Source organism: Anas platyrhynchos, chromosome 5 (genome assembly GCF_047663525.1).
Source record: "Anas platyrhynchos isolate ZD024472 breed Pekin duck chromosome 5, IASCAAS_PekinDuck_T2T, whole genome shotgun sequence".
Lineage (NCBI taxonomy): Eukaryota > Metazoa > Chordata > Aves > Anseriformes > Anatidae > Anas > Anas platyrhynchos.
Genome location: NC_092591.1, coordinates 54,057,906 through 54,077,347, shown reverse-complemented (window position 1 = coordinate 54,077,347; position 19,442 = coordinate 54,057,906). Strand labels below are relative to the sequence as shown.

Genomic DNA, 19,442 nt, shown 5'->3' with positions numbered 1-19,442 from the left:
TCTGCTGAATAAATTCACCCTCTCCCACTCTGCAGCACCAGCATGGTGCAGGCATGGCATAAAACATCACGAAGCAGCTATGGCTGTACTCTGAAACCCACGTGAAGGGATGCCCCTAAATCAATAATCATCTGCTCCCCATGAATCCAAGTTTTCCAACACACAGCTTCGACTATCCTAACTCCGAAAGACTGCAAAGGGTGGGGGAGGAAAGTTCTCTCTCTTTTTTTCTGTGTCTATTTTTACGAGCATATGATAGCACTTTGATATGAAATTACGCCTTTCGCTGTTTCCCCTGGTATTTAGAGCTGGCCTCAAAGCCACTCGAGGTCAGTGGAAAGACTGCCACTAACCTCAGCAGTCCCTGGCCCAGACCTATAATCAGGCACTTTCCTCCCCGGTTTGTGCCAGCTCTGCACGCAGCGAAAACTGAGAACACCCTCACATGTGGAAACGCATGAAAATCCATTGCAAATCCATCCGTAACGCCGCAGAAAGCACCGGGGGATGGCACAGCTGCAGCAAACTTTGTAGGCTTCACATCGGCAGCGCCGCTTCGGCTGCCGCTCTTCCGCAGCTCTTGAAAACTTCCACCCACTTGGGTTGTTTGTACGGGCAGCTAATATCTGCAGGCCATGGGGCTGGGATTATTACAATTGTTGCTCGTGTGTGTGTGGAGTGACTGACGCAGATGTCTCCACAATGGGCGCTTTATAACGCGACAAGACGCGGTTCAGGCTCTCCTCAGTGGGCCGCGCCGCTTGCACGAAGGCCAGTTTCCAAAACACCCGCTATCAATCCTGCCCTTTCTGCCTGGTGTCTGTGCAGCCGGCCGGCCTCCCGAGGGGCGTCAGGAAGCCCTGGAAGCGCCGTTTCTCACATGCAAAGCCACAGAGGGCTTGGGGAGCCCAGAACAGGGCCTGGAGCAGGGATTGACACTGCTGAGCTCAAGTGCCGCCACTGGGAGCCTGCAGCTTCAGCACCCACTGCGCTTATTTCTCTCTTCTTTGTGTGTTTAAACCCTGTCATGATGGTGACTGCAAGCAGCACAGAGCTTTCTCCCAAATTCTAGCTGGGCTGCCTTGCACAGCCTGGGCATGGTGCGTGACCAGGACGGGGCAGGCAGCTGATCCCTGCTGCCTTCACGTCGTGGCCCTGCGAGGTGGTGGCCGGGAGGAGCTCAGCCCTCAGGCCTGCTAGCTCGGGCGCTTTGAAGCCTGAGGGCTGGGTCTGGCAAAGCCCTAAGTGAGGTTAATGTTAGGGTTTGGGGAAACCCTAATGGGGTTTTACAAAGAACCCAACAGGTTTGCCTCCGGAGCCCCATTTAACATGGTTCGGACAGCCTGGGAAACCATGAGGGGCTGAATTTGAACAGGAGCCTCTTGGTAAAAAGCCAGGGCGGCCATTATGGGGCACAGACATGGCGAGGGGCAGCCCGACGGGCACAACCCCCTCCTCACCGCCCGCCCTCCCGCCCGCCATTGCCTCCCCTCAGCCCCTTCCCTCAGCCCCTTCCCGCCAAACACCCCGCCGCGCCGCCATTGGCTGGCGGGCCGGGCCAATGGCGGGGCCGTTGCTGGGCAGGGTAGGGCCGGGCCGCACGTGGCGCGGGGGTCGAGGCGCGCGCGCGGGAACCGCAGCCGCCGGCGGGCGCGCCCCGTCCACGTGTCCGGGCCCTGTCCGTGTGTCCGGGTCCCGTCCGTGTGTCCGGGTTTTGTCCGTGTGTCCGGCCGTGTCCGCGCGTCCCCACCCCGCGGCTCCCGCCACCCGCACGGGCAGGTACGCGGCGGTGCCGGCCCCGTGGCCGCGGGGCAGGCTGCGGGCCCCAAAACCGCGCGGTTTTGCCTCAGAATCGGCGCGGCCGCTGCCCCCTGGCGGCCGGGGACGTGTTTGGGGCCGGGAGGGAGGCGACAGCGATGTGAGTGAGTGCTGCGGGCTGCAGCCCTGCCCTGGGGGGCTGCAGCAGGCGGGGGGCTGAGCCCCGCTCCCCCAGCGCTGTGTGTGTCTCCGCAGGGATGTCCCCAGGCTCCCCGTCGGCGGCTGCCCCGCGGCTCCTGTACCGCAGCACCCGCCTGCTGCACGCGGCCTTCCTGCGGCTGCACCAGCAGCAGCAGCGCGAGGACGTCTTCTGCGATGTGATGCTGCGGGCGGAAGGTGAGCGGGCGGCCGAGCACCGAGGGCTGGGGGTGCCTGGGGGGCGAGGGAAGGGCTGGGTGCAGCCGCACCCCCCTTGTGGGGTGGCAGGAGCAAGAGAAAAGGGGTCCCGCTGAGCCCCCGAGGAATTTCAGGGGAGGATCGGGGAGGGCAGCACCCCCGTGGGGCCTGACGGCTGCTTGTTGTCACGCAGGGGAGGCGGTGGCAGCCCACTGCTGCGTGCTGTCGGTGTGCAGCCCCTTCTTCATGGAGCAGCTGGCCCGGGAGCTGCCCCCCCAGGGCCGCAGGGTGGTGCTGGAGCTGCAGGGGCTGAAGATCAGGGCGCTGCGCAAGCTGGTGCGCTTCCTCTACACCGCCGAGCTGGAGGCGTCCTCGGAGGAGGCGCAGGAGGTGCTGGCGGCTGCCCGGCAGCTCCGTGTGGCCGAGCTGGAGTCGCTGCAGCTGCAGGGGGGCTGCCTGGTGCACCCCGGGCCCCGCTGGAGGCTCAACCGCAGCTGCCTGCGCGCCCCCCAGCCCGGCTCCCCTGGGCTCTGCCCCACAGCAGGCGGCGGGGCTGAGCCTGGGCGTGCTGGAAGCCCCCCCAAGGGGGCCCCGTGCCCCAGACCTCCCCTGGGGCGCTTGAAACTGAGGAAGGTGGAGGGTGGGAAGCAATGGGAGGTGGTGCAGGAGGGGCAGCCCCGTGAGGGGCCGGCTGTGGGTGCTGGAGGGGTGGCAGAGCCGTGGTCCCCCCCCGCAGCCTGTGGGCCAGAGGAGCAGCAGGGGAATGGCCTCGGGGAGGACGAGGAGGTGGACGTGGGGGTGGCAGAGCCGTGGCTGCCCCCCGGTGCTGTCTGCGCCTGGCCCAGCCCCTCATCAGAGTCTGATTGGGAGGTAGATATCCTGGGCTAGGGTCCCAGGAGCCCCCTGCCCCGCACCCAGGTGACAGGCCACCCCTGCAGGGTCATGGAGGCCACGCGTTGTTGAGAAAATAAAGTTCTGGAGCAGACAGCCTCGTGGTGTGGGGCTGCAGCGCTTTATTGGGGAACTGAACGAGGGTTCAGGGGGAGCGGGGAGCTGGGGCTCAGCGTTGGCTGCCCACGGGGGAGCTGCAACATCGGAGATGGGACTGGGGGGGCAGGCGCCCCCTCCCTTCGTCACGCCCCTTCATGGGTGCTCGCTCCGTGGGTGCTGAGCCCAGCTGGGCTGGGGGGAGAGGGTGAGGGCGGTCAGCGTGCGGTGGTCCTGGTGCCGTTGCTGGGGTCTCTCCTCACCTTGGCGCCTCCTCTAGGCCAGGCTGCTCTTCAGGGCCTCCACCACGGCAGCGGGGTCGGGGAACTTTAGCTTACGGGGTGGCCCCTTCCCGATGCCGCTCCACAGCTCCACGGCTGGGGGGGGAGGACACAAGGAAGGGTCAGGGCTGCCAGGGGGACCCCCCACCCCACCCCCCCGGCCGCGGGCACTCACTGCTGCCGTCCTCCTTCACCAGGGACACCTCGAAGCTGTTCCTGCGGGGCTTCTCGGGGTTGATGTCCACGGCCAGGTCGGCCACGGCCTCACGCAGGGCCTCGCTCACCGCCGCGGCATTGCGCCCGAACACCCGTCAGCTCTTGCTGGGGGCGGGCGAGAAGGACGGAGGGGGGGGGGGTCACTGATCCTGGTCCCATCCCAATCCTGACCCCAGCCCAGCCCAATCCCAGTCCCACTCCCAGCTCTGTGCTGGCCCCAACCCGGTCCCACTCCCAGTCCCATTCCTGACCCTGCTCCCAGTGCCCTCCCAGCCCCATCCCGGTACCGGGCAGGGACCTGCTCCTGGCCCCATCTCATCCCAGCCCCCTCCCGGCCCCGTTCCCGACCCCGTCCCGCTCCCGGTCGCGGCCCCACCAGTGCTCGATGACGACCCTGGCCCCGCCGCCCCCGGTCCCGCTCTCCTGCCGTGCCCGCAGCCTCTCGGGTTCCTCTGGGCCCTGCCCGGCCGCCGCCGGAGCGCGCCGCTTCCTGCCGCGGGGCGCCATGCGGGGAGCGCGGCGGCAGCGCGGGCCGCGAGGGGGCGGGAAGGGCGGACCCAACCACTACGAACAAACGGGGGGGGGAACAGCGCCGCGCTGCGCACCCGCAGGGCAGAACCCGGCAGCGCGCTCCGCCCGCCCCCCCCCGCGGGGCGCGCGATGGTTCCGCCCGGCGCGGGAAACAGCGGCGCGGGCACAGCCAATCAGGGCGCGTCTCCCTCGAGAAGGCCACGCCCCCAGCCGCAAGCCCCGCCCACTATTCATGAAGCCCCGCCCACATGACACAGACTCCGCCCACTCCCGTTAAGCCCCGCCCCCCGCAGCTTTATTGCCCGAACCAGCACGGGGGGGCCACGGGTGCGGGGACGGGGGGGGACAGGGGGTGACAGGGGGGGACACGGGGTGTGAGGGGCTTCTATTTGTCCTTCTTGCTCTCCCCGTTGGGCAGCCCTGTGGCTGCTGCCCCCTCGGCAGCCTCCTCGCTGCCCTCGTTGCGCGGCTTGCTCTGCTTCTTGGCCTTCTGGTACAGCTCGTTCAGGTTGAACTCGCGGATCACGTTCTCCTGCGGGCGGGGAGCGGGGTCAGGCCCGCCCTGACCCCCCCGCAGTGTCCCCAGCACCTCCAGGTGACACCCCAGGGGACAGGGCAGGGGGCTGGCGCGCCCCCTCCGCCCTCACCCACCTCCGAGAAGGTCCAGGACACGGCCCGGCCCTTCTTGTCGATCTGCGGGCGCCGCATGACTTCTGTGCCGCCCTGGAACAGGATGAGGGTGGGCAGCTGCTTGGTGAGGGGCGAGGTGCTCACCTTGTACCTGCAGGAGGACGGGGAGGGAGGGACGGGGACATCCGTGAGGTCTGGGGGGCTCCCCGGTGCCACCCGGGGCTGGGGGAGCCACCCGCGCCCCTGCAGACCTGGTGCTGACGTCCGTGTAGCGGCCCACGTCGACCTTCCCGAAGTGCAGCCCCGAGCAGTTGTACCTGCGGGGACAGAAAATGACCCTCAGCGCCGTGACCCTGCGCCCCACGGCTCGCCAAGCATCCAGCACTCACTTGAGAGAGAGGTCGGCGAAGATGGGGGCGAAGGACTGGCACTCGCTGGACCAGTTGGCGAAGAACTCGACGATCCAGGTCACCCGCTTGTCCCGCTCCAGCTCCTCCTGCCGCGGGGCCACGGGGCTCGGCGGGGGCCGGCAGGCACAGCCCCCCGGCCCCCTGTGCCAGCGCGGCGCGGGGAGGAGATACTCACGTCTATGGTCTTGTCGCTGAAGTACTTGATGTACTCGGGGCCCATGTAGAGCGGCGGCTTGCAGGTCATCAGGAAGACTGCAACGACAGCGAGCCTCGGGTCAACAGCAGGGAGCTCCAGCCCCTTTCCTGACAGCTGGCACAACGCCTGATGCCTGCTTGGGGCAGGCAGAGCCACGCCAAGGGGCGTTGCAGCAGCCTCCAGCACCCTAGGGTCCCCCCATCACATCCTCGTGGGTCTCACCTATGCAGAGCGTGAGGTAGAGCAGCCCCATGCGGATGTCCAGGCGGAAGAAGAGGATGGCGTTGGCCACTTTGCTGAACATGAAGATGTTCCCGATGTGCTGCTCCACCGTGACTGGAAAAGGGGCTGAAGGTTAGGAGACAGCGCCAGGCACCCCTCAGCCCCTGCCCCATGTTCATGGTCCCCATGCCTCTCTGCTCCTCCAGCTCCCGCCCCACGCAGCTCCCCAGGGCTGCAGCAGCCCCCACCTCATGGTCCCAGCCCTGACTCACTGGAGCGTCGGTTCTTCATCATGACGATGGCGCTGAGGAACATGAGGATCTCCACCTCCCGCTGCAGGCAAGAGAGGCTGTGAGCTGCAGGACCACGGAGCAGCCACCAGCACTGCATCGCCCTCTCCAAGATGGGGGGGCTGCTGGCTCCACTGCCCCCAAATCCCCGCACCTCCTCCCCGTCCCCATAACGTTAGGAGTTCGGGCCCTTCCCCCCTAACGCTGTGTGACCCTGCAAGGGCCTGCAAGGACGGCGGCTGCTGGAGCTTGGCACCAACCCGCACTGATGCCCGGGAAGCCCTTCAGCGGCCCGGGAGGGCAGTGCCGGGGGGTGGCAGGGCCCGGGGGGGGTGGCGGGGCCCTGAGGGGATGTGGCAGGGCCTGGGGGGGGGCTGACAGGGCCCTGCAGGCCCCGGGGTCTCACCCAGTCGAAGTCGCAGGGGTTGCCGTCCTCCCGCTGCGAGGGCAGCCCGCGGCAGAGCGGCGGCAGCTTGCGGACGATGAGGAAGGCGGTGGCGAGCAGCGCGGACAGCGGGTAGTAGGGCCGGGCCAGCCAGCGGCACAGCCCCGGCACCGAGTACAGCAGCGCCAGCAGCGGCGCCACCACCGCCATCTTGCCGCCCTCCTCCTCCTCCTCCTTCACCGCCCGCCTCGCCGCGATTGGCCGGCCCGCTTGTCTGTCAAAAAAAGGCGGGGATTTATCAGCGCGCTGGCCAATAGGAGGCCGAGCCGCCGCGTTCTTCCACAGAACCGCGGCGAGATTGACAGGTGGGACGGCCAATGGGAAAGCGGGGCTCGGCGTCGCCTTGGCAACCGCGCCGGGCGCTGGGCGGCGCGCGGCCAATGGGCGCGCGGCGGGGCGGGGCGGGGCGCGCGGGGCAGGCTGGGAAGATGGAGAACTTCTCGGCCCTGTTCGGCGGCGCCGAGCAGCCGCCGCCCGCCGCCGCCGCCGCGCTGGGCTTCGGGCCCGCCAAAGCGGCCGGGGCCGGGGCCGCGCCGCCCCCCGCCGCCTCCGCCGCCGCCTCCGCCGCCCCCCCGGCTCCCGGCGAGGGCAAGGCCGCCGCCGCCGGCCCCTTCTACCTGCTGCGGGAGCTGCCAGGTGCGGGGCGGGCGCTGCGCTGAGGGGGCGGCCAATGGGGAGCGGCGGCGCGCTGACGGGCAGCGCGGCGGGCCAATGGGCGGCGAGGGGGCGGGCGGAGAGGCGCTGAGTGACAGCGCGGCGGGCCAATGGGCGCGCGGGGCGGCTGAGGTGGAGGAGGAGGAGGAGGGGGAGGATGGGGGGGGGCAGCGCAATGGCGGCGGGGGCAGCCCCGGGACTCGCCGCCCGCCGCCCCCCGCAGGCAGCACGGAGCTGACGGGCAGCACCAACCTGATCACGCACTACAACCTGGAGCACGCCTACAACAAGTTCTGCGGCAAGAAGGTGAAGGAGAAGCTCAGCAACTTCCTGCCCGACCTGCCCGGCATGATCGACCTGCCCGGCTCCCACGACAACAGCAGCCTGCGCTCCCTCATCGAGAAGCCCCCCATCTGCGGCAGCTCCTTCACGCCCCTCACCGGCACCATGCTCACCGGATTCCGCCTGCACGCCGGCCCCGTGAGCACCGGGCAACGGGGGGGCACCCCTGGGGGCTGGGGGGGGACCCCTGGGGGCTGGGGGGGGCACAGGGGCACCCCTTGGGTGCTGGGGGGAAGAAGGAGTAAGGAGAGGGCACCCAGCGCCCTCTAACCCCCCCCCATCTCCTCCCGCAGCTGCCCGAGCAGTGCCGGCTGATGCACATCCAGCCGCCCAAGAAGAAGAACAAGCACAAGCACAAGCAGAGCCGCACGCAGGACCCCGTCCCCCCCGGTAAGGAGCCACTCCATGAGGCCGTCAGCTCGTCCTGTCCCCCCTCCCGCGCTAATCTTCCTCCCCTGGTCCCTCCAGAAACCCCCTCGGACTCGGACCACAAGAAGAAAAAGAAGAAAAAAGAGGAGGATCCTGAGCGGAAAAGGAAGAAGAAAGAGAAAAAGAAAAAGAAGGTAGGGGGGGAGCAGGGGAGAGCCGGGGAGCCGTGCTGATCCCACCGCTCCCTCACCGTCTCTCTCCTTCCCCCGCAGAACCGGCACAGCCCCGAGCACCCGGGGGTGGGCAGCTCCCAGGCCAGCAGCAGCAGCAGCCTGCGGTGAGGCGGCTGCGGGGAGCTCTGGGTGGCCGTGGAGGGCCCCGGCTGCCCCGCCATGGACTCGTCCCTCCCGCGGAGCGCAGCGGGGAGACCCGGGCAGGCGCCTCCCCACCCGGAGGGCCGGGACCAGGGGAAGGCGTGGACTGTGCTGGAGCTGGGCTGGCTGCCCTCAGCCCCTCGTACCGGGACTGCACTGAGGGCTCTCTCTCTCTCTTTTTTTTCCTTGTTCTTTTTTTTTTACTCACCTTTTAATTAAAGTCTCTGCTCTAAGGAGGGGCTGGTGGCAGTGGCTCTACCTGTTGGCTGGCACCCTCACCCGCAGCGGGGCCCCGGGAGCTGTTTTCCTGCAGCCTGGCTCTGCCCCGGGACTGAAGGCACTGCAGCGTGCCCCCCTCCTGGCCCCCTTTTCCTTCCCCCCCCTGCGGAGGGGGAGCTGAGGCAGGGAGGGACACCAGGAGCCCCTGTGGGGAGCCTCCGTCCCTGGACACTAAAATAAAGCACACGCATGCCTGCTGGGATGGCTCATTAAATATCCTTTTATTCCTCATTTTAAAATGGCTAATAAGAATAAAAAAAAACAACAATGGCGTGGCCCTGCGGAGGCCCCGGGAGAGATATTGCCGTAGAGAACGAGTGAAGTAACGCGTCAAGGGCCCCGGGCCCCAGGCAGGGGCTGGGGAGCGCTGGGCTCCCCCTCTGCATTTTGTTTTGTTTTGTTTTTTGGCATGTGATGAGAAAATATTGCTGTGGGGGCAGTGCCCCGCCGGCCTCCCTCGTCCCCACGTAGAAATAAAACCAACGGCGTGACAGCCAGGAACCCCTCCTACACCCATGGGGAAGAAATAACAACAGAAAGCCCACCACAGCCCCAGGGACACGGATAAAAACCAGCGGGAGCCACAGGGGCGGAGTGACTGGAGCCCACGAGCGGCTCTCCAGATCCCCCTGCGCCCCCCGGCCCTGCTGCGGGTGTGAGGGGGGGTTTCAGGGGCGTGTGGGGCACCTGGGCCTCGCCCCTTCTCCCACCATGTGCCCTCGGGGGCTGCAGGAGGCTCAAAAACCCCAAAAATGGAGCAAGGAGGCGGCCCCACAGCCTCCAACCCAGCTCAGCGGGGCAGGGCGCTGCCCCCAGGCACCTTCCCCTTCTCGTCCGGTGCCTGCAGGGCCTGTGCGTGGGCAGCAGCCCCGGCTGTTCCTCCCTCTCTCGGGGTCAGATATATAATTTCTGCTTCTTCCTTTTCTTTTTTTTTTTTAATATTTATATTTATATATATAGATATTTATATATACACACACCTGGTAACTCAGAAAGAGAAAAAAAATAGAATCCGGTAACAATAATAATAAAAAAAAGTTATTCTGGTTTTAAAAACAATCCATTCCTACCACACTAGGCGAGCGAGTGATTGCACAAGGCCCACAAGTGGCTGGCCCGGGCGGGGGGCCGCAGGACGGGGGCCCCCCCCGCCGTCCTCGGAGGAAAGAGGGGCGCTGCTGGGGCGCCAGGCGGCACCCGAGTCCTGGGGAGGGGGTGGAAAACGGGGAGGAGAAACCCAAAATGAGGAAGGGAAGCGCCGCCAGCCCCTCCGCCCCTCGTCCCTGGGGGCTGCAGTGTGTCCGTGCCCGCGGGGAGGCCCCCGGGCGCCCCTCATACGGAGATCTCGTAGGTGGTGCCCCCCACGCCCGACACCTTCTTGACGCCTCCACGCGTGGGGCTGCTGAGGGGCACGGGCCCCGCGCCGGGGGCGGCCGGCCCCAAGCTCTTGGGCTGCCCGTTGGACTTGCTGTAGGACGGCCTCAGCTGCACCTCGTCCCTGCGGAGGGAAGCGGGGACGGGGGGTGAGCAGGAGGGCAAAAAAATGACAAAATTGAGGAGTTTGGGGGGGAATTTGGGGACGCGCGTACTCACTTGGGTGCCAGCAAGGGCTGCAAGGCCACCTCCTCGGCCTCGGGCTGAGACGCTGGTTTTTGGCTGCTGTAAGACACGGATTTCCCCAGGTGGGGGGCGGCGGGCTGCTCGGGGGAGCCGAGGGAGCGCGCCCGCAGCGCGTGCGGGGGCTCGGGCTTGCCGAAGCGGGGAGGGGCCGGGCGGGTGAGCGGGTTCTTGCCCAGGGGCGAGCGCTTGCAATCGTCCGAGGAAGAAGAGGAGCCGCCGCGGGGGGCCGCGCCGCCCGAGTCCGCCGGCCCCGCATCGTCCTCCCTGCCCGGCGCCGCCGCCGGCTGCTGCAGCAGCTTCTCGCGCTCCTGGATGGAGGCCACGATGTGGCGGGACAGATTGTCGTAGCGCACGGGCGAGGGCTCGCGGGGCGCCGCGTGCTTGGGGGAGGCGGCGGTGGCGGCGGCGAAGCGGCCGTGCAGGTCGCTCTCCCTCTGCTGGGCGATGCGCGCCGAGAGGAAGGGCGAGGTGTAGCCCACCGGCGCCTCGGGCTCGGGGCCGGCCTGCACCGACTCGAAGTCGGGGCTGTCGGAGGGGGTGAGCAGGCTGTCGTAGGACAGGCTGCCGTTGCGCGTCTGGTTGGCCAGGCTCTTGTAGGAGGTGGAGGTGGTGCCCTCGGAGCGGATGGACTGCAGGTGGCCCAGCTCGAAGCCCGTGCCCTGCGCCGACTTGAGGCTGGAGGAGCGGGAGCCGCTGGACAGCGGGTCGAAGGGGAAGCTCTTGCCGAAGGTGGGCGAGCGGAAGCTCTCGGGCTCCAGGCTGGGCTCCGAGCGGTAGCTGGGCTTGCGGCTGCCGTCGCAGATGGAGTTGGGCTCCTTCAGGCTGTTCACCCGGCTCAGCTGGGGGAAGGAGGCAGAGCAGTCACCCCCGGGAAGGCAGCGACTCCCTGCCGAGCCCCCCCTGCTCAGAAAGCCACGGCCAGGGCTGGGACGTCCCCTTGTGACCTTACCTTGGCGCTGGTGGAGTGGGGCAAGGCGGCCGAGCTGCTGCTGCTGCTGTAGCCGGGCCGGTACTTGTACATGGTGGGCGTCGGGGGGCTGTCCTTGCCTAGCAAGCCGCTGTCTGCGGGGGGAGGAAGGGAGAGAGAGGCTCAGAGGTGAGGCTGCTGCCCGAGGCGCTGTGCAGGGAGCGATGCCCGGCGCCCTCCTCCCCCCAGAACCGGCTCTGAGCCTGGGGCGGACAGACCACGGAGGTGGAGGCGAGAGGAATGGTCGAGGGGAGGTGCTCGGGGAGGGCTGAGATGGAGGGGGATGGAAAATGGGTCCCCGCAGCACTGGGGGCGCTTCCCCGGCGAGACCTGAAGGTCAGCGGGGCCGGCAGCACATCGAGGGACTGGGACGCAGCCGTGCCCGAGCTCCCGCTCTCACCCCTCCTCTCGTGCCAAGCCCACGCTGGAGGCTCCGAGCAGCGCTCGATGTGGCGCTCAGGGGAGCGGGGAGAGCGAGCCCGAGCTGTGCAGGCTGCAACAAGCACGCTCCTTGCCACCAAGCCAGGCCTGCGCTCCTGTGCCTGCCAACCTGCCTCTGCTGCCTCTCACGGCGGCTCCCGCCGGCCACCACGCTGCCGAGGAGCGGTCTCAGCCTGGTCCCTGCCCTCCTTGGATGGAGCAGGGCTGGCTGTGAGCAGCCCCCTGGCTTCTTCCAGTGCCAGCCCGGAGGTGCAGGCACGTCCTGCCCCACCGTGCCGCGTGCCGACGTGCTTCGGGTCTGCCCTGCAGCCTGTTCCTGGCGGCTGGCCGGGGCCCTGCTCGCCTTCCTTACCCTCGGTGGTGGCCAGGGTTAAGTGTGTCCTCAGGCCCGTGTAGCGGCTGAGGTCTGGCTTAGGTGGGGGTGGCGGCTCGGCGTCAGCGGACTGGCTCTCCGTCACCTCCAGGCTTCCTTTGGACTGCAGAGACAAAGCGCAGGCGGTCAGGGGGAGCCGAGGCCCCCGCTGTGCCCCCGGCAGGCGGGGAGCATGCAGGAGTGGGCTCTCGGCAGCCCTGGGCCCATCCAGTCCCGGCTGCTGGTGAGTGCGGAGGAAGGGGGACCTCTGAAGGGCTGCAGGGGCAGACAACGGGACGGGGAAGGGCGATGGAGGGTGCCAAGCCTTGTGGGGTCGCTGCCACATGGGCCGGGCGCGGTGCCTGCCCCATGGGGACGCAGCACGAGATGACACAGAGGGTGACACGGGGCGTGACGAGGCTCACTCGGTTCTTTACTCACGCAGGCTTGCGCCCCTGGGCTCGGCGGGGGAGTGCCAACGCCCCCACTTTCCTCACCTTCGTCCTCTTCAGCTCTGTCTGGATACCGTTGTCCATGATCTTGACGGTGATCTGGCCGTCCGACACGTCGGGCCGCAGGAAGGGGGGCCTCACCAGCACCGTCTGCTCGGCCCTCGGCCGCCCGAGGTACCTGGCGAGGGCGGAGGTGGTGAGGGGCCGCAGCGGGGGGCGGCTCGGTCTCCCCGGGCATGGCCACACTGCGCCGCGCTTACCTGGGGGCTGGGGAGCTGCACAGGACCCGGCTGACGTTCTTACAGCAACCGTTGGTGAAGGGGTTGACGCCGCCGCGGAACTTGCCCGTCACCTGCGGGACGAGGGGCACGGTGCGGGGACGGGCAGTGGCTGCGGGACGTCCCCGGTGCCTTCCCGTGCCTCAACCCACCCTGCCCACGTCTGCCTCGCCCCCCGAGGAACCCGGAGGTGTTTTGGGAGGAGCCGAGCGCCCTGCAGCACCCGGCACACACGTACCTGCTCGTTGGTGGTGCGGCCCCTCGCCACCAGCACCACGTGGAAGCCGGTGAGGCCGGCGACGGGGATGAAGAACAAGCTGGCCACGCACATCACGGCCATGCTGCCAGCGGGACGCTAAGGAAGAGCCGCAGCCCTGCTCCGCCCCGTGCCATCCCCGGCCCCACCAACGCCCTGCCCCAAAAAAACCACCCTGAAGGATACGTGATGGCCATGCGGACGCCGGAGAGCTCCACCTGGTAGAGGACGTAGAGCAGGCCGAAGCCGAAGACGCCCATGATGTGCGTGGTGAGCGAGAGCAGGAAGAGGAAGAAGTAGCGGTAGTTGCGGCGCCCGATGCAGTTGTTCACCCAGGGGCAGTGGTGGTCGAACTCCTGGGGGCGGGGAGGAGCTGCGGTGAGGGGCCTGGCCGCGGCCCCTCGCACCCACACGCGGGGTTTTAGGGCTGAGGGCTCACGGGGGAGAGGCCCCGGCGGTTTCTCACCTCCACGCAGTTGTCGCAGACGCTGCAGTGGGAGCAGCGCGGCGGGCGGTAGAAGCGGCAGGTGGCGCACCACTTCATGCGCACCTGGATGCCCTTGATTTCCACCGTCTTGTAGAGCGGAGCTCGGAAGTCGTCCTCCTTGTCCTCGTCTTCTTCAGCTGGCGGGGAAACGCCGGCACGGCCACGCGTCAGGGCACGGGGCGCCCAACACCACAGCCCCACTGCCCTCCTGAGCGGACAAAACCCCGCTCTGCCCCCACACCGAGCCCACCTCACTGCCACGGGGACCGCTGAGCGCAGATAGAGGAGGGAGGAGCTCCCCGAGCCCACAGGGGGCCGGGATTTAGGCGACTTTCACCACTTGATCCCACCAGCTGGGCCACAAACCCAGCGCGACCTTCCCGCAGCGTGCCACCACCTGGTCCCGGCCAGGCCGGCTTTCCCCGACCCTCGTCCCGCCCCGTAAGCCTCTTTCCCCCCCCCCCCCAGGAAGGAACTGGCCCTGCCCCAGGTGATCCCCGCCGAGAGCCGCGCTCACCTCGGGGGAAGATGCCTGGGTCCATGAAGGTGGCCATGCTGAAGTTGGCCAGCACGAAGAGGAAGACGACGGCATTGTAGACGGGAATGACCGGGGACACGTAGAGGCTGAGCCACGGGCACCTGCGGGGACACAGCTCTGAGACACCCGGCCCGGGGCCGTGCAGCACCGCAGTGGGAAGAGGCCTGGGGGAGCCGGGCAGCTTGGTTCTTCCCCACCCCCCAAAACCATTTCCCGAGCAGCCTCGGTGCTCCTGCGTGGGGCTGGGAGCGGGGCGAGGGAGCTGCCAGCACCCACCCGGCCCCGCTGGGTGCAGGCTCGGGGCAGCGGGCTTCCCCCGCGGAGGCGCCAGAGTAATTCCCTAATCTGCTTTGCTGCGGGGAGTTTAATCCCCCGGATCTAGGGCAGCATCTGTCCCTCTCTTTCCTCCGCAGCACCCAACTCGGATGGATTTAGGCAGCGAGAGTGGAGGGGGCAGCACATGAGGCAACGTGGGGTCCTCCATAGCCCTCTGACACCCTCTGGGATGAGCAGCCCTTGGGGTCTCGACGCCGCGACGCCTCCGCCACGAAGCAGAGGGTGACAGCTTTCCCCGCGGGAAGCTGGGGAGGGAGGAGGGCGCCTCTCCCCGGGGCGCTGCCTCCCCAGCCGCACCTATCTGCGGCGGCATCGCCCCGGCGTTTCCCCGGGAGCTCTGCGGGGCTGGGAGCGGCTCCCCGGCAGCCCCGTGCCGCACCGGCCGTGCCGGCTCTGCCTCCCCAGGCCGCCCGGCGGGTGCTGCCAGCCCGGCGGGGCAGGGCGCCGAGCAGGAGGAGGAGGAGGAGGAGGAGGGGAAGAGAGGTGGCTGCACACAGGGCTTTGGCCCCATAGGAGCTGAGCTGTCCCGCAGGACAGCTGGGGTTGCCCTTGGGGTTTTTTTCCAACCCTATGTCCTCATCCTCGTGTGGATGGGGCTGAGGGCACGGCGCCTCCTCCTCAGGGGACTTTGCCCCAGGGAAGGGCAGGGCCGAGCTCCCTGTCCCTGCACCCAACACCTCAAGTCCACGGGAGGCTCCCAGCCCCCCTCGGAGGGAAGGCAGAAGGTGGGGAAGCCCTTCCAGGAGCCCCTCTCTCTAGGAAAGCTGTGTCCAAACCCAAAATCTTGGCTTGAAAGGAACGGAGGGCAGCCAGGGCCACCATTAAGCCCCATCACCGTGTTAGTCACTGCCAGCAGGAACGCTGACAGCGGGGCCGAGCCCAACGGGCTGGCCGGAGCCCCAAAAGGACCCCAGCGGGGACACAGACAGGGCCAGCAGGAGGAGGAACCCCCCTGCCATCACCTGGGGGTGGCCGCGCACCCAGCGTGGGGGCACGGAGGGACCGAGCCTCCCGGGAGGAGCTCGGTGCCACCCTCTGACCCCTGGCCCCGGGGAAGGAGCGCTGATTGCAGCGTTGCCCTTTGGGGCGGCCCCAAACCCCCGGCCTTATCAGGCACGGTGAGACCCGAGAGGCTGGGAGAGCTGCCAGGGGCCCTGCTGCGCCCAGGGGACTTTAAACCCTGCCTGGCTGGCGGTGTGTGGCGAGGAGGAGGAGGAGGAGGAGGAGGAGGAGGAGGAGGAGGAGGAGGAGGAGGAAGGCTGCTCCCTGCTGCAGCCACGCAGGTCCCGGGGAACTCGGCGGGTCTGCTCCCCGAGCCGTGGGGCGCAGCCTGCCCGGCTGTGCCGGGACTTGTCGCTGGCAGCACATGAGAGCGCTGGGGGCAAGGCAGCGCCGCGGCACGCCCGCAGCCCCACACCTCCTCCTCTCCCAGCACGGCTCCTCCTCCCCTCCGCGGGCACGGATCCCCCCTGCAACCCCAAAAACACCCCCTGCAACCCCAAAAACACCCCCTGCCCATGCTGCTGCTGGCTCCTCAGCCACAAGGAGCAGGGCCCTCATCCCGTAGGAGGGGCAGGGCCGGACAAACCACCCCGGCGGTTCCACCTCCCTCCCTGGCTGAGCCACCCCAGTGAAACCCGTGTGAAAGTGCCCCAGTTTCCCCGAGGTGCTCCCCAGCAGGTTACCCCGCGCCCGCTGGCCTGCGATTCCAGCCGCCCTGCCCTGCTGCTCCCGCTCCCACCGCCGCCCCACGGGGGCCCCGAAAAGCAGCAGGACTCACGTGAAGGCGAAGAAGAGGGTGGTGGCTCCCACTAGGAAGATGGCAGCGGCCGAGACCGGGACGTACTTGCTGGGTTTGAACCTCTTTGCGGACGCTGCTGGCATGGTGGAGCTCTGCTGGGGAATCTGCCCTGCAGCATAGCCCAGGCCCAGCTGGAGTCAGAGCCAGGTGAGAAGGGGAGGGGAGAAGGAAGGGGCCGAGGCGCTGCCCGGCCTCCCCGAGCGAGCTCCGGCCGCAGCAGGAGGCCGGGAGAAGTCCGCTGCGGCCTCCGGACAGCCCCGAGAGAGTTCAAAACCCCAAAATTCAGAACTCCGAGCTGAGAAGCGGGTCTGGGTTTCACCCAGCCGTCAGGCTGAGAGCCCCTAGGTCAGGCGCCGGCCTCCGAAAAGGTCCCCACGTGGCCCGTGCCGGCGTGGAGGCGAGGAGCTGGCGGCACAAAGCCCCGCCGGGAGCTGCGCCGCCCTCCCAGCCCCGCAGCCCCTCGGTGGGCGCAGGGAGGAGGGGGACGGGGACGTCTCCCCAGCGAGCCGCTCGGCCTCCTCCTCCTCCTCCCCCCTGCCAGTCACTGCAGCACTCTCCCTGATTCCTGCGGGCTGCGGGGCCGGCTGCCCGGCGGTGGCCGTTTAATTTTATTTATTTCTCCCCGGCCAGGCAAAGCCGAGGAACAGCTGGTGCGAGGCTGAGCTGTAAATCCTTTCTGCGCGAGGGGGGCTGCAGGGGAAGGCCCCGTGGAGCGCGGTTTCACCCTCTTCCTTCTCGTTCCTTCCTCCTCCCGGCCCTCCGGCCTCCCAGCAGGCTTCGTTTCCACCCGGCTGCTGCAAAGCGAGGGGAATTTCATCAAATCTTCCCCGCGGAGACCATTTGGGGCCAGGTCCCGGGCAGAGCTGTCAGGGAGGGCTCTCACAAGCCCCGCAGCGTGCTGGAGGTGAGGAGGGTGCTGCACGGCTCTGCCTCGCCCGTGGCCTGAGCGGCGCCTGCTCCATCCGGCTCCATCTCGGAGAGGAGGTGAAGCTGCTCCTTGTTAATCCGTATGTTTAAAAAAAAATGCATAAAACCATTAAAATCAGGCGTCGGGCATCACCTGGAAAAGAGAAGGGAAATAAATCAGCACGGCAATCGAGGTGTTTGAGTGGAAATACCTCGCAGTACGCCGCTACCTGGATGGAGAGAGCCAGGCTGGCGGCCGGCTGCTGCCTCCCACCCGCTCGCCCTGCTGGTGTGAAACGCCGAGGGAAAGGGGCTAATCAAAGGCTCCCAGCCCTAATGGCAGGGCGGAGGCTGCAGGAGGCCGGCAATCCCGGCCCCTGTCCCTCGGGGGATGCCCGGGGCCAACACCAGTGTCCCCAGCAGGGGAGGAACTGGCGGGACCTGCGCTGGCAGCAGGAGGCCGGGCTGCTGGAGAAACCGGCCCAAAAAGGGGAGCGGGAGGCAGCGACCCGCCCCAAAGCCCAGCTCCTCATCTTCCTCCCCCAGCCCCGTCCCCATCCCCTGCTGCTCCCCCAGTTTTGTCCTGTGGGGCGGGCAGGGCGATGGTCGGCGCTGACTCAACACTGGCGGGGGTCGGGAGCGCCGCGGCGCAGAATTAGAGGCGCGTTTAATGACACCCAGGCGTCGCAATTAAGCGGGCTCCGTCACACAACCCGGCGGCGGGGCACAAGGGCTGAGTAATGGGGGAGCCGCTCCCACTGCGGCCCTGCACAAAGCCAGCCCGACCTCGGAAACCCAGGTGGTGTTCTGGAGCCGTGAGCGGGGTGCTCCCACACCGCTGGCAGCGGGCTCAGCTCCCAGCCACACGCAGAGCCCACCCCACAGCCGCTCTCCCCACAGCCCATCTCCTTCAGGCTCTCCCCATCTCTCTGCCCTCCCCCAGCCCCAGAGGCCAGCCGCACCCCGCTCACCTGAGGGACACCCGTGCTCTGCTGCTGTCCCCAGCCCCTTCCAGCCCCTCCCTCCCACGCCTCTGGGGCCCTGCCCTCCTCCCTGCTCCTCCCAGTCAGGCTTTACGGGCTCCTGCGGCACGGGGGACTCCCTTTTCCTTCTCCTTTGGGGTCTCCCCCACAGCTCCTGGATTGCTGGGAGCAGCCCATGGAGAGGAGCTCGTTGGCACGCTCCCCTCCATGTTCCCAAGCACCCAGCATCTCCCAGTTACCTGCCTGCCCCAAACCTGCCCCGCCGTGCCTCCGCGGGCCCGGCAGCCAAACCATTCCTTCCCAGTGACGCAAGCCCGGGGCGGCGGGACGGCGGGGTGTGCTCTGCCCCGTCCCCAGCCCGCCGTGTCTGCACCGCCCGCGCCCAGGAGCTGAAACCCAGCCCCAGCACGCTCCTTTTGCTCCACAGCCCCTGGGTGACGCCAGCTCCGCCCGTTTGCCACCTCCCCAGCCTTAAATGAAGGCCGCCGAGCTGCCTGACTCTCCTCGCGTTGCTCTAGACGAGGCCACAGTCCCCTGGCTGAGTCCCTCACTCCTGAAGCAGCGAGATGAAGGGGGGGCTCCGCGGGGCTTTTCTCTCGTGGCAGGGAGACGCGAGCAGCTCCCCGGGGCCGGTAATTTGGGATTAACAGGCTTCACGCCGACAATCTGGCCCCGCTTAGCAAGAAGGCAGGTTGAACACCTGCCAGCGCAGCCCATTACGTCAGCGGGGCCAGAGAACAGCGCGGAAACGCGCTGCGAGGAGCAGTTCCTCCCCGGGCAGGGCAGCAGCGTGCGGCCGGGAGCAGGCGCCGAGCTCCTGGCCACACCGCCAGGCCACGGGAACCAAAGCGCTGCGAGCTCACACGCCAGCTTCTCAAAAACCAACCCGCCAGGAGCACGCCTGCGGGGAGGTTTTGCTGCTCCGCCTCGCCCAGCCGGCCGGCACGGAGCCTCCCCCAGCCCAGGGCTGCCCCACGGATCCCTGCCTCACCTCCTGCTCCCCAAAACCTCAGCCCCGCGACACCCGCAGCACGGACACGGCCGTGCCGCTGGGGCGAGCCCAAAGAAGGCCGCGGAGACGACCAAAGGGCACTGAGGAGCGGACCGAGGCGGGAGGGGGGGGGGAGGCCGGGAGGAGCGGGGGCACGGCCGGGCCCCGCGGGCTGCCCGGGGAGGCCCGGGAGGGGCCCGTGAGGAGCGGGGGAGACCCGGGGAGGGGGGAGGGGAGGCCGGGGCGCGATGGGGGCGGCCCCGGTGCCGCCGGGGTCCGTCAGGGCCGCCCCGGGCCCCCCCCGGCACTCACCGGCTCGGCGCGGCCCAGGCGGCGGCGGGGGCAGCGCTCCGGGCCCGCACCGTCGCCGCGCTCCGGCGGCCCGGCCACTACGTCACGGCCGCGCCTGCGCAGTGAGGCTGCGCGCCGCCCGCCGCCGCTCATTGGCTGCCGCCCCGGGAACCGCCTGGAAGGAGAGGGGCGGGGGGGAGCGCATGCGCAGGGAGGAGAGGGAGGGAAGGTGGGGAGGGGTGTGGGCACGGGGGTGGCTTCGCGGGGAGTGAGGCGCATGCGCAGAGAGGGAGGAGGGAAGGAAGGGCGGGGTGTGGGCATGGGGGGGGTGGCTTCAGGGGGAGAGCGGCGCATGCGCAGAGT

The 19,442-nt window shown here is 68.3% G+C and overlaps 5 protein-coding genes across 8 annotated transcripts; 2 read left to right on the top strand and 3 right to left on the bottom strand.

Moving 5' to 3' along the window:
• Window positions 1-1,313: 1,313 nt before the first annotated feature.
• On the top strand, window positions 1,314-3,141 carry BTBD18 (BTB domain containing 18). 3 transcript variants are annotated; one of them, XM_072039117.1, is made up of 3 exons: window positions 1,314-1,779; window positions 2,014-2,154; window positions 2,348-3,141. In XM_072039117.1, exons 2-3 carry the CDS (start codon window positions 2,016-2,018, stop codon window positions 3,040-3,042), a joined length of 834 nt encoding a protein of 277 aa, XP_071895218.1. In that variant the 5' UTR covers window positions 1,314-1,779; window positions 2,014-2,015; the 3' UTR covers window positions 3,043-3,141. The 3 variants fall into 3 exon arrangements, with proteins under 3 accessions (XP_071895218.1, XP_071895219.1, XP_071895220.1); XM_072039118.1 differs by lacking the exon at window positions 1,314-1,779 and adding an exon at window positions 1,789-1,918 and having other exon boundaries at window positions 1,994-2,154; XM_072039119.1 differs by lacking the exon at window positions 1,314-1,779 and adding an exon at window positions 1,799-1,922 and having other exon boundaries at window positions 1,994-2,154.
• A 3-nt stretch (window positions 3,142-3,144) lies between these two features.
• SELENOH (selenoprotein H) lies at window positions 3,145-4,149 on the bottom strand. Its single transcript, XM_027457820.3, has 3 exons — window positions 4,015-4,149; window positions 3,598-3,743; window positions 3,145-3,518 (listed from the first exon to the last, which is right to left on the bottom strand). The coding sequence occupies exons 1-3, from the start codon at window positions 4,143-4,145 to the stop codon at window positions 3,418-3,420; spliced, it is 378 nt and encodes a 125-aa protein (XP_027313621.2). The 5' UTR covers window positions 4,146-4,149; the 3' UTR covers window positions 3,145-3,417.
• A 288-nt stretch (window positions 4,150-4,437) lies between these two features.
• On the bottom strand, window positions 4,438-6,997 carry TMX2 (thioredoxin related transmembrane protein 2). The gene is made up of 9 exons (XM_038180675.2): window positions 6,980-6,997; window positions 6,324-6,576; window positions 5,900-5,960; window positions 5,628-5,741; window positions 5,385-5,461; window positions 5,189-5,295; window positions 5,051-5,116; window positions 4,821-4,950; window positions 4,438-4,701 (listed from the first exon to the last, which is right to left on the bottom strand). The coding sequence occupies exons 2-9, from the start codon at window positions 6,510-6,512 to the stop codon at window positions 4,555-4,557; spliced, it is 891 nt and encodes a 296-aa protein (XP_038036603.2). The 5' UTR covers window positions 6,513-6,576; window positions 6,980-6,997; the 3' UTR covers window positions 4,438-4,554.
• MED19 (mediator complex subunit 19) lies at window positions 6,750-8,594 on the top strand. Its single transcript, XM_038180676.2, has 5 exons — window positions 6,750-6,998; window positions 7,240-7,496; window positions 7,652-7,748; window positions 7,827-7,921; window positions 8,000-8,594. Exons 1-5 carry the CDS (start codon window positions 6,791-6,793, stop codon window positions 8,066-8,068), a joined length of 726 nt encoding a protein of 241 aa, XP_038036604.1. The 5' UTR covers window positions 6,750-6,790; the 3' UTR covers window positions 8,069-8,594.
• On the bottom strand, window positions 8,578-19,257 carry ZDHHC5 (zDHHC palmitoyltransferase 5). Of its 2 annotated transcripts, none has more exons than XM_038180672.2 (12): window positions 19,101-19,257; window positions 15,888-16,968; window positions 13,751-13,872; window positions 13,213-13,370; window positions 12,933-13,102; window positions 12,729-12,831; window positions 12,473-12,564; window positions 12,258-12,390; window positions 11,761-11,884; window positions 10,950-11,062; window positions 9,974-10,839; window positions 8,578-9,878 (listed from the first exon to the last, which is right to left on the bottom strand). In XM_038180672.2, exons 2-12 carry the CDS (start codon window positions 15,989-15,991, stop codon window positions 9,713-9,715), a joined length of 2,151 nt encoding a protein of 716 aa, XP_038036600.2. In that variant the 5' UTR covers window positions 15,992-16,968; window positions 19,101-19,257; the 3' UTR covers window positions 8,578-9,712. The 2 variants fall into 2 exon arrangements, with proteins under 2 accessions (XP_038036600.2, XP_071895214.1); XM_072039113.1 differs by lacking the exon at window positions 19,101-19,257 and adding an exon at window positions 17,786-17,809.
• Between the last annotated feature and the right edge of the window lie 185 nt (window positions 19,258-19,442).